Below are 12,489 nucleotides of genomic sequence, written 5' to 3' on the forward strand. Positions count from 1 at the left end.
GGATCTAATCAGATCTTGTATACCCACTCAATTCTTAGATTGGTAAAAGGTAGACGTGTCAATGTATTACCTGACTGATGCGCTTTATACGTCAATTTGTGTTGCAAGTTTTCGAAAATTACTATTTAAGTTAAATTTTATTGGGGGGTAAACAGTAAATTTTATTAGGTGTACACAACACATGACAATATCCATATTTTCACGACTGCTGTTCATTTCAATTCAAGCACGCATGAAATAATCAACTCGTACTAAGAAAAGAAGTTTATGCAAAGTGCAGTTTAATACAAAATTGACAAAAGTTGTACAAAAGTTTAGCACACCCACTGGTGTAAGGCATGCATACATACATGTATATTATTTATACCCATTAATAAGTTAAAATAATCTCCATTTTGTATCCTGCATTCGGTGAGCAAACCTGGATAATATCCAGTGACCCTGTATTGAACATTATTGGCCAGTTGCAAATTACGCGACACTATTCTAATGTTTGTGTTGTAGGAAGAACAAAAGATAATTTGTACATGTTAAGATTATATCACTAAGGCATTTGACTACTGAAATTAGAGTAGTCAGTTACCATTAAAACTTGTCTCCATATTTCCTAGACTTTTACCATACGGTATGGATAACCAACTACTTTTCAGACAAAAAAAAAAAGTGTTAAACACCAATGAAAATGGTGATTTTTGAACCACTTACCGGTACTATTGGTTCTTATGGCAAAATAGTTTCCTTATATCTTAAAAATTTGTGCAGTTATCAGATATGATGGATGTCCTGAATTGTTAGAAAATTCAGATAAGTTTTAGGTGTACAACAACTGGAGAGATCTTTAAATGAAGTAACATAATCACTATCTATCCGGCTTCAGTGTATTTCACTGAATATGATAAGGAGTCAAACTCGTCCTATACAAAACATACAAAAATGGTGGTCATCATTATTCCCAATTGTTCAAAAACATTAATTGACAAAGTCAAGCATACCCTTGCATATAAATGCCAACGTGTCTTTGTAGCTTATTAATAAAAGACATGGTTGTCAATCTGCATTCTCTTTATATACATATATATACTTCATATAGCACCAATTACAAACGGATTGTAGCAATATCCGCAATTATTCAAGACCCACTCTGTATGATACTGCTGAAACCGAAATGCCCTGTATGTAAATTATTGTTGGTGTTTGATATTCCAAGTCCAAATTGTGATAGCCAATCGTTGCCATCAAAGTCAATGCTTATCCCGTACATGTCATCCTGGCTTCCCTTTATATCGGCTTCACACACCGGGTAGTCTTCAAACTGGAACAGGCTTGGTAAACACAAGTTGAGAACCGATTGAGATTGTTTACGCATTCCTAAAATCTCTTGTTTGTTGTTATTTGGAGTCTCTGCTAGACTTGTCAATGCAGGTGACGATACAGACGCATGTAACGATTTGGGCTTTGAGATTGGTTTCGTGTTTTCAAAATTTGGCACACTGTGTTGCGATGGCAATGGTTTATTCACTGCTGACTCCAGTAAAGCTGAGGAAATGTAATTAAAAAAAAAAAGAGCAAATTGAAATTCCAGACACAACTGTCATCGATGAGAAAGTACGGTAGGTATAACATCAACATAAACATTGCTGATGGCCAGGGCTCCTGGTCATAGCAATACTTTATAATCACAGTATATCGTAAGTGAATTGTTTGAAGATACAACTGTGTTTCAAGCAATGTTGCTTTCAGGGAGCCAGTAGATTGTTATCAGTTTTATGGGAAACATAGCTTGCAACACAATCGCTGATGATATTGGTGGTAAGGTGCACCAAACTAATTCATGATCACAGTTAAGTATGACAATTTTTTGAATTTACGAGCTTGCCTGTTATGGGTTTTATCAATGCATATGCATATCAGTATAGATACATTCATCGTTTTATATGTACCTCCACTACATGCATGCACAGTTCTGACAACATTGAAACCTGTTAGACTTCTTTTTATGATATTATCTGTTACGATATACTACATGTACGTAGTAACATTACAACAAATTACTGTACAAAAATGGTTTTAAATCAACTGAACTGAATTATGTCAACTGCAACATAAGAAATGGTACTAACCTATTTTCTCATCCTTTTCTATTCTTGCAATACCTTGAGCTGCCAGCTGTGAGCCTGACTCACTGGCTAATTTATACAGGTCCTTTGCATATGATTTGTCTATGGGAAGACCTGGTAATACAATAAATAATAGATGTCGAGTTTGCTTTATTAAGGATTAGACATGTGAAGATAACTGTAAAATAGTTAATAGTTAATAGCCATATCAACCAGCAGAGGTCAAAGGTCGTGCTCATAACATGAAGCATTTCCTGCAACAATGTCAAACACACAAAATACAAATGACGACTCCACTGATGATTGAAAAATAATGTGATGAACAAACATTTCTAGAAATAGTAAAGCAAGTGGCATAAGAAACATTTTTTTCTAGTGTCTCCAACATACAATGTTTATGTAAGTTGCCCGTCCTTATTTATTATTGTACCCTTGGTCTGATCAACACTTACCGCCTAGCCCCATTTCATAGAAGACAGCCAAGTTATACTGTGCACCAGCATGGCCTTGGTGAGCTGCCTTGGCGTAGAGATCAGCGGCTTTTGCTGTATTTTTACCATTACCCCAGCCTTGTTCGTAGCATATACCAAGGTAATACTGACTTTCAGCATCCTAGAGAATTAGAGATGATTTTATGAACTGTCAAGCATTTTTAAAATAGTGATCTTTAAAACACCAAAGCCATTGACGAATTTCATTTAAAGAAATCAATATATTTAAATATGCATTGAACAAGTCACATGGGAACCGTCTTGAACATGATGCGATATTGAGGACTATTGCGCTTTAATATTAACAACTGACTTCATTGTAGCGCCATAGTGAATATTATAATACACTACATCCAGCTTATGTAATGTAATGGGGCAATCTATGTTCAAATTAAGTTACACATTTTATGCTATTACATGAGCAAGAAAACCAGCCAGAAGTTTTTTTGAAAATGTATTCTCTGGCCTTTTTCAGACAACAGCATACAGCTATAAGTATGTACATGACCACTATACCACCAGGCATCTAATCCACTATTACAGTATCTCTGTCTATTAATATTACACCATGCTGGCCATGGCTAATGAAATTTCATGTGAAAAAAACGATAATTACAGGGATCCTGCAGGGTTTTCAAAACATTACATTTTGTGAAATCCTTACCTCACTGGCAGCGGCACCTTGAAATAGTTCAAAGGCTTTCTCCAGATTCCTATGTGGTGCTTCAGTGTAATACACACCAAGGTAGGACTGCGCCTGTATTTAAAAACAGGTTATGTGAAACTATTGGTGATAATGATATGTTTAATGTTAATTAAATCATGTCATGTGATGATTATGGCATATAAACCATTAGTGTGATGTGGGAGTGGTTTATGTGCTGTAATCATCAAATGATTCAACTAATACAGTTGTATGTATGACATCTACCGCAAATTCGTACAATTTCAACAAATCGAGTTGCTTATAGTCAATTTGTTGCATATTTTAAACCGTTCAATTTTCACTCTAGTAATTCACACTATTTGGGCATTTTATGGCATGAAATGAAGATACAGTCTCTGCAATTTTCAATGACTCTTCAATTTGTCTCTTGCGAAAGTTAAAAAGTTTAAAGTACAGGTAATCAGTGTTGACATTAGTTTGATCTCATTGCCATGCCATAGCAAGGTTACAAAATATAACCGCAGAAATTCTAGAACACTCATTGACCAATTCAAGACAGCCATGGTACAAGTACTAATCGGGTCACCATACTAAGACATGAATCTGGACTGACAATAATAAATTATGTGGAAACACACTGATTTCCTGAGCAGAAACTTTTGTTACATTTTAAAAGATAGTTATAATGTTTTTAAAGCAAAACGCTTACCACTTACATTGCCTAGAACTCCTAACCCAACCTTTTTCAAGGATCTGGGTACTAGTGAACTAAACCCGGAATTATTCGATGACTAATTACACCACCAATAATTACACTGTGGTGTGAGTAAGAATTTTGCAGTAGAGTCAAAGCATATATACAAGGCAGAATTTGATACATCGAGAAAAACCTGACAACAAACAAGCTGCTCCCTGATTGGACCGACTGTTAGGTGTTACGGTTGGATAGCCAATCAGGCACAATCTTGTAAGGATCATTGCTTGTATTTCCATTACAGGGAGAGTTCAATATCATCAAGGGAGGGTGTAGCTGCCATAAAACAGTGTGTAACTTACTGCGGTATTTCAGTCTTACCTGTAATAGTCCTTGTTCAGCTGCATTTTCCATCAGGTCTATTGCTTTCTGGGTGTCCTTCTTCAAACCAGCTAGACCCATCAAGTGAAAGACAGCTAGATTGTAAAGTGCCATAGGATGTCCCTTATCAGCTGCCTGCTTATAGTATTCAGCAGCCTGCAAGGCATGGATGTATTGTAACTTAAGATGTCCATATCAAAGATGTGGAACCCACATGCACCCTCAGCAAAGCAGTATAAGACAATATTCATGGGAATTAATTCCTTTTAATTATCTTGTGAATAATTAATTCACAATATTAATTATGAATTGATCTCCTAACTTTGACAAATGCTATACTGAGCAAAAATGAACTTTGCAGTACCAAATAAACCCACATGAGTTCAAATGTTAAAATATTCATACAACTGACGGCGTAGAAAGTCTGTGTAGTTGGATACAATGAAAATTTCCCCCCAAAATATTTGATAATTATTTTTTTAAATTTTGAACCCCAAATAAGCGCCCATCACCCGTGAAATCCCCAGGGCGAATTTACGACAGAATCCGGTATTATATAAAGAAAGTATTGTTATGGACATCTCGCGCAGATTGTCGATGTTTTATACTGTTTGTAGTTTGCATATGAAAGTGGTTGTTGATGCCCCTCCTATTATTCGACGTCGTTGACAATGTGATAACAATGCCACTCGCACTGTGCACATTTTAGCACTAGATCTAGTGCCATTTTAGCGCTAGATCTAGTGCCATTTTAGCGCTAGATCTAGTGCCATTTTAGCACTAGATCTAGTGGCATTTTAGCACTAGATCTAGTGCCATTTTAGCACTAGATCTAGTGCCATTTTAGCGCTAGATCTAGTGCCATTTTAGCGCTAGATCTAGTGCCATTTTAGCGCTAGATCTAGTGCCATTTTAGCACTAGATCTAGTGGCATTTTAGCACTAGATCTAGTGCCATTTTAGCACTAGATCTAGTACTTTTTCGGATTAGTGCTACTAGCACTAGCCACTCGCACTACGCCCATTTCGACACATTTACATACATGTGACCAGAGGTAAATTTCAACACAGTAAAAGTACATTTCATTTTATTACCTTTGCAAGACTTTGACTAACACCCATTCCCTGTTCATAACATATACCAAGATTATACATTGCTTTACCATGTCCCATATCACTGGCTTGTCGGAATTCTTCAGCGGCTTTAACAAAATTTCTTTTCTCCACGTAATTTAAACCCACTGCATTCAGGACAGTTCCTGTACTCTCATCGGCTAACGATTCAAACTTACTTCTAACTTCCAATAAAAGTTGTTCTGGCTGGAAAAAACAACGGAAATGTCTAGTTAGACAAGATCATCAATCTCCTGATGCCTCTAAAAATAGTCATAAATATTCTTGACAATTTCAATCAGCCCAAAGCAATTAAAGTTTTTAGCGTTTTCAGAATATCAAAGTTCAAGCCTTGGATTGTTCAAAGATAATAATTTTAGAATCTAAATAATTAATTATTAATATTCATAGGAATATCAGAATTACAAAACTTAAAAAACTTCTTTTATAAACATATTTATAGTAATTAATAATGTTCACCAATTCTGCAATTAGTCAATTCAACATTGGTGTCAACTGTTAGCTGAATTTTTAACTTATTTTGGTCGGTGCATTGTCCCAGAGCATCTATGTACCAAGTTTCATCAAAATCCAATGAGTGATTCTTTAGGTATCTGTGGAACAGGAGGACACACACACACATACATATTGCCATATGTGTTGCGTGACTCCATTGAATTAACTTTCAAAAATCAGGATAAAAAGCTTCTAGTTTAGAAAAAAGGTTGGTAACAGTACTGGCTTATCATTATGAAATGCATCATACCACAGGATGTACTTACTGTCTGCTCGGTTGAATCTTGTTGTTTTGTACCTTCAGTTACGACTGACATCCGAGTTGTAGCGAGGCGATCTTTGAATGTTCTTGGCATTGCCAGCGCAAACCTACCCAGCGCACGCTGAAATCTTGTTTTGTCATCATCCGTAACCCAGTCGATTCTGCCGATATTCCTACATAGATGCAAACCCACAGCGATTGCAGTGCCCTGGAATTAAGTCAAAATACATGTACAGGATAATGAAATAGTCAGTTCATAAAGGCCACTTTCATGATTATGCCCATTAATAACACTGTAACAGGGCAAATATTTTTAAGTGTGCTGTTCAAAAATTATCTATTTTTCATTGCCATTTTGGGTTGTTATCATTCATTGTATTATTTTAACAAGCAGGCTATCTCAAGGACACACTGAAAATGATTCACGCAGGCATAAACCTCCACTACACATGTTGGCTGATACGATCAAAATATGCGTACTGTACTCATTACATGCATACCCTGTGATATTCTCTAATATACCTTATACCGTACTTATCTGGGTAAGAGCCCATGCCTGGACAAACGCCCACCCCCTACTTTTGACACAATAAAGAAGTTGAGGTCATATCCGTGCACACGCCCAGGGGGGTCTTTTACTACACAAAACAAAAAAACTATTTTCCATTCGTTGACTGTGGTTGTATTAACAGTTAGTTGACTTTTTTGAAGTCTGTCGTGATACTTCTCTTTTTGAAATATGCCGTGGCCCTAAAAAGGGCCGGCCGTTTTGTTCGTGCTTCCTTAGAAACGATTCAAGCAAATCGTATAAGGAGAGCCGCTAAGCAAGTGTCGTACTCGTTCGGCTTTAGCATCGTCGACAATGAAAACAATGTTGCAATATTGTAGCAACCCGTACCTGGGAGAATGGTTGAAATCACGTTATTTTGGCTTTATAAATATTTTGTAGCAGCTTGCGAATCCATAACTTGGGCCAGCAATTTTGCAATGTCACGCCGAAGACTGCCAACTTTTTTACCATCTTTTATCACCGCTATTGCATTTCTGTCATGAAAACTATTCTTCTGTCTTTGGATAAAAAAAACACTTTGTATTTCAAGTCCCCTGCGATATCCATATAGTGAGACATTCCTACCGACGGAACTTGCTGAATGATAACTTTCACCGTGATTAATAAGCGTCGAGTCTGATAAGAAAGCAATGTCACGATTTGACCTTTATGATGAAATACTAGTAGTGATGTTATTCTTAGCCAATCAGTAAAGCAGATGCATAAAGGTCAAAGATGATTGCTAGACTGTAAACAAAAGCATCGTGTGCCATCGCAGCAGAGCGACCCCATTTTTCTTGTCTCTTTATTATGATTAGACATGAATGAAAAATGCCAAGCTGACAGACTGCAAATTCCGTGGATTAAAAGTGCTAAGTCCAAATTGTGTTGGACGATATCGACGAACTTCAGGAATAAGTTGTAGGGATTTTGTTCGACGGCTACAGTCGACTTGGACATTTGTTGCATATTGTTCATTTATTTCCGTTGCACGTTTTCATTTGCCGTTCTATTCCCTGCCGCAGTTCAATCTGCGTGTTGTCAATTTTCGTGTTTTTTTGCCGGGGATCTCCTGGCAAACGCCCACCCCTTCTTTTTGGCAATTTTCCATGTTCAGGACCCTGGTCTTATACCTGGATAAATACGGTACTATGCCTATCAGGACCACACCTAGTTTGAGCCAAACAATTACTGTACTTGCTCTATTATTAGCGCATACACTTAGGTAAACCATAGAGGTGTGTCTATGGTCAAAATAAGTGAATTTTTGGTTTGAGTGTGCTTTGATATTTATTTATAAGAATATCAGGTTATGCAGTGATGGCACTTACCCAGCCCATAGCTTCACACACCGTGGACGATCCATGACACGTGGACCAGGAAAACCTCTGCTTAAAACTGTTCCAATCCTCTCTCTGTCTGTTGCCATCTCCACCGCCATGGTCAGAACTCACACCGCAATGTATTCTAGAATTTGTAATAAGAAAACACTTCAGTTCATCGTGAGTTAATAATAACAAGCCATGCATGGCACAGTCCCTGTTAGTTATCAAATTTAAGATATATAGTTTTGTTTATAGTTATATAGTTGGAACATAAACATGTAAGAAGTATGGATCCAGAAGATGATGCTTGATTGTGATGATTTTTTAACATTAAAATGACTGACATCTTGTATCTGATCGTCAAACGAGTACTTGTCTATATTGAGGAATATTGCTCTGAAACAGCATTAATTAAAACAAAATGGCAACCAGTCGGCCATTTTGAATACATCTATATATCTATAACATGATGTAAAACGAATATATAAAATTTGAATATAATCAGTCAAAGCATATCAGAGATATGGCACTAGAACTGCATTCATTAAAACAAAATGGTCGCCAATCAGCCATTTTAAATTGGATCTGAAAAATAAAATGATATGCATCAGGGTTCCATAATGTATGTACCAAGTTTAAACAAAATCCATCTATAAATGCTTGATTTTGATGATTTTTTAGCACAAAGATGGCCACCATTCGGCCATCTTGAATCAGATAGTGAAACAGATGTGCAGATGTATAATATTATGTAGGGTGTATGTGTGAAGTTTGATTGTGATTGGTCCAGGCATGTCTAAGATACAGGTCCACATGCACGGGAGCATGCATGCACGCACAAAGGTCAAAACATAAGTCCTTGTTTTCGGACTGCGTCAAAGTAGTAATTTAATGTCAAAATTAGATTCTAAAAATATTTATGATTTTATTATAGAAAGGAGCGATTCATAAAATTAGTCCCATTTATAGTCTGCACTTTTCTTCAAAAGAGACAAAAATAACCAAATTGACTCAAATTTTGTCTGTTGGCTCCAAGTAGAAATATTGAAGAATATAAGAAAAAAGTGAAAACAATTTTGGCGAGAAAGTCTGGTGGTGAAAAAGTTAAGGCCCCCTCATCCTGAACCTTAACCCTAACAATCCAGCCCCTAATGTTATTCAATGTGCCCTTTCGAAATAACTATAATTGACTTGAATATACTATTGAAATAGGGAAGAAGCACTGGAGGGGCATGGTTAGGTTTAGAGTTATGAGTGAGGAGGCCTATTAAGGAACTCTTGCCGTATACAGTAGTGACAGATGTATAAAGATAACTGATATAAAACTACTAAAGATTGTTTACCTTGCTACCTGTCTGTCTGGTGGCACTAACCCATTGTGATAGTGGTAAGAACTTGTCTTATCCTCGTCTTGGTTTTTATTTTGTTGGGATAGGTTAGTTGTCCGCAATGGTTGATTGTAAGTGAACTGCCTGAAACCTGTTTTACAGTACAAAAATTAAACAGTATATTATTAAAGGTCACCTTGAGACACTGACCTATTTATCAGTTGTTGTACTCGTATGACCTTTTGTACACAATCATGAAGGTGACGTCACGGAAATGGGGTCATCAGGGCCGCTGAAACCCAAAACAAGTACCGTAATACTATGACATTGGAAGTCATAATAAAGTAATTTTAAATGTATGTTACGTGTTTCACTATTTGGGGGGGGGGGGTGAAAGATGTATGATACGATGTGCGATCGTCACGGGGCGAGTAGGAGTGTCTTGTTTGGATTTCTGGTTTGATTTATGCCGGGGATTTATGTATGCATGCCGCGGCGCCGGCCGGTGTACCTTGCCGACGACGTATGTGGGTTGAATCAAAACTTTACTGTAGCTCTTGGGTTCACTAAACGCTCAGGGGTTGAGTTTATTGTCATCGGTTGTGGTTTACGTTGCATTACGAATCTCCATGGCGGGCGAAACACATCCCCGATCAAAAAAACAACAACTGGCTACTACAACGATACGAAACCAGGAGATGCGATAAAACAGCCGAAACTAGTGCGGCACTACGCCGCGTCAATTCTGAAAAAACCGAGGCCGAGGACTGTGACTGAAAATATAACTCACCTCTCTGGACATTATGGACTATCCTCCACATAGTTAAATGTCTACATCGAGCAAAACAGCGAATTTTCAGGGGTTTTCAGAACAACTCACTGCAAAACAACACGCTGAAGGTACGGTACAAAGTCGGTAGTTGATGAGGCAATCCTTCGTCATGTGATTGTGCTATTTTTAACACGCTGTACGTCAACGACCAGCGCCCTCTATGCGGATTTATAATTAATAACACACTGAAAATAAAAATAAAAGCGATACTTTTTAAATAATAATAAGTAGGGTGGCTCAATACAGTTTCACGAAAGTCTTCGATTTTTTATATTTTGCCAATAGATTGCTTATCGCCATACAATGTTATATGTGAAAAAAGGGGTACGGATTTGTTTAGATAAACGTGATATTAATGTGGAAAGTTAATGATATATGGGACTCATTAGAAAGAAAGGTAAAAAACGAGTTTAGAAACATCCTACTATACTGTCTATGATTACAACTAGTAAAGAATAAAGGATATCAAAAAAAAATGCATTATACACTGATTCGAAGGCTAAACCAACTGAATGAGGGAGATAAGCTGATAATAAAATAATATCGGGGGGGGGTATTTCAAGCTGATTGAAAGTTTCAGTTTTTGGCAACCACCACAATAAAAAAACAACGGCAACAACAACTTGAATTAACTTCTTTTATTTATTATACTAGCCTGATAATGCAACCACGGCTTTGATTGACGGTGTTACCATAACCACCAAAATAAATACTCTTTGAAACACGTTGCAAGGAGGCGTGAACTTTGAGAAATTCGCAGTATTGATCTTGCCGACGAGACAATATTCCGTCGGGCGTTAGTGGAGTCTGATGCCATTCAGCCGACGATGGCGCCACTCACGCCTACATGTCAGGCTAATATGATACCTTCCCTGTCATTTCTTGAAGGCAAGGAAAATACAGTATTTAAACAAGGGTTCCGTAATTAATTATATCACATATCTGTTCCACATTTGTGAGAAGAAAATCGTGTGAAAAAATCAAAATGAAAGAAAATTAGATAACAGTTCAGGCTAAAATTCTCTAGTAATCCCTACTGCGTTTATGTGAGGTTTGGGTGACATTTAACGTTCAACATTTCTGAGAAAATGCTTGTAATAAGGTAACTTGTTCCCTTCCATGTGTTTTCACTTCAAGTTCACATTCCTATATAACGCCATTTTCTACTTTATTTGGGCACAGTGGGTGTAACTAGATCGCATTATTTATCATTTCACAGTAAGATAGTGATAACCCAATTTTAGCAGTGTACTATGCGTTGGGATGTTGACAGAAAGTTAAATAAAATGACATTTCACTTTGCTTTCAAACAAAAAATTACAACCATGCTGAATACAATATTGTAATCATTGAACGATGACATTTAGAAAATGGTTTGTTTTTATTTGACGCGCTGTTATAATATAAGTGTCTGGTTTTTTTTTATAATACCAGAGTCGAATTGCAGAATTGAATGTCGTTTTCCTATTTTATTACAACAAGATGCTTTGATGATACACCGAGAAGAAGTTGACACAGTTTCTGGTACGTTAGATTACATAATGGTATATTGAAAATAACTAACACAACCATAAATTATTGAACGAAAATCGCATAGAAAAAATACAAATTTACATTCCGTTCCACGTGTGAGCTGACTATGCAGCTGTAGTAGGACGCATCAAAAACAGTTCAATAATACCCATAATGCTACTGATACCGATTAAGCTATAGAAATAAGAGATACTTTTTGACTATTTGGGGTTGTTAGTATTTGTATACCATTATATATTTCTCATCTAAAATAAACAGTTGGCGGACGAAAAATACATGATTCTCCCTTTTGCGTTCCAAGTAGGCCCACCACCAATCACTAGTGAATATTTGAATTTGAATGAAAGCTGATGATCGTTTTTTTACAAATTTATCATCATCATCAGTCGGGCGCACCCGCTTCCATGATCATCTTTCTCCACAATTACCTGTCCCTCATCGGAACTTTTAGTTCTTCAGTGCTTAGGCCAGTATCCTTTGAAGCACAGGTACATAGTCATCAAAAGGCCTGCCAGGTCTTATCTGTCCATGGGTTGGTTTCTACAGTAGCACCAAGGACGCTGGTTCGTTGTGTCTGAAGCAGTGTCCCACTAGTCTGAGTCTACGTTTTCTGATTGTTTTAGATACTTTTGGTAGATTACCATAGCGGTCTTTATTTGTGACATTTTGTCTCCAGCTGAT

General features: G+C 37.0%; 1 protein-coding gene across 1 annotated transcript; it reads right to left on the minus strand.

Moving 5' to 3' along the window:
- Positions 1–260: 260 nt before the first annotated feature.
- LOC100370268 (uncharacterized) lies at positions 261–10,364 on the minus strand. Its single transcript, XM_002737849.4, has 10 exons — positions 10,234–10,364; positions 9,459–9,594; positions 8,122–8,257; positions 6,245–6,448; positions 5,445–5,669; positions 4,351–4,506; positions 3,273–3,365; positions 2,570–2,729; positions 2,121–2,231; positions 261–1,536 (listed from the first exon to the last, which is right to left on the minus strand). The coding sequence occupies exons 1-10, from the start codon at positions 10,262–10,264 to the stop codon at positions 1,130–1,132; spliced, it is 1,659 nt and encodes a 552-aa protein (XP_002737895.1). The 5' UTR covers positions 10,265–10,364; the 3' UTR covers positions 261–1,129.
- Positions 10,365–12,489: the final 2,125 nt, after the last annotated feature.

The sequence above is a fragment of the Saccoglossus kowalevskii genome, chromosome 4 (genome assembly GCF_978046115.1).
Source record: "Saccoglossus kowalevskii chromosome 4, keSacKowa6.1, whole genome shotgun sequence".
Lineage (NCBI taxonomy): Eukaryota > Metazoa > Hemichordata > Enteropneusta > Harrimaniidae > Saccoglossus > Saccoglossus kowalevskii.

What these genes read in the sequence shown, in the direction of transcription:
- LOC100370268 (XM_002737849.4), bottom strand. Translation starts at nt 10,264, where the DNA reads ATGTGGAGGATAGTCCATAATGTCCAGAGAG. An exon ending in CCAGACAGACAGGTAGCAAG is followed by an intron (nt 8,258 to 9,458) that starts GTAAACAATCTT and finishes TACAAATTCTAG; the next exon opens with AATACATTGCGGTGTGAGTT. An exon ending in AAGGTGCCGCTGCCAGTGAG is followed by an intron (nt 2,730 to 3,272) that starts GTAAGGATTTCA and finishes CTAATTCTCTAG; the next exon opens with GATGCTGAAAGTCAGTATTA.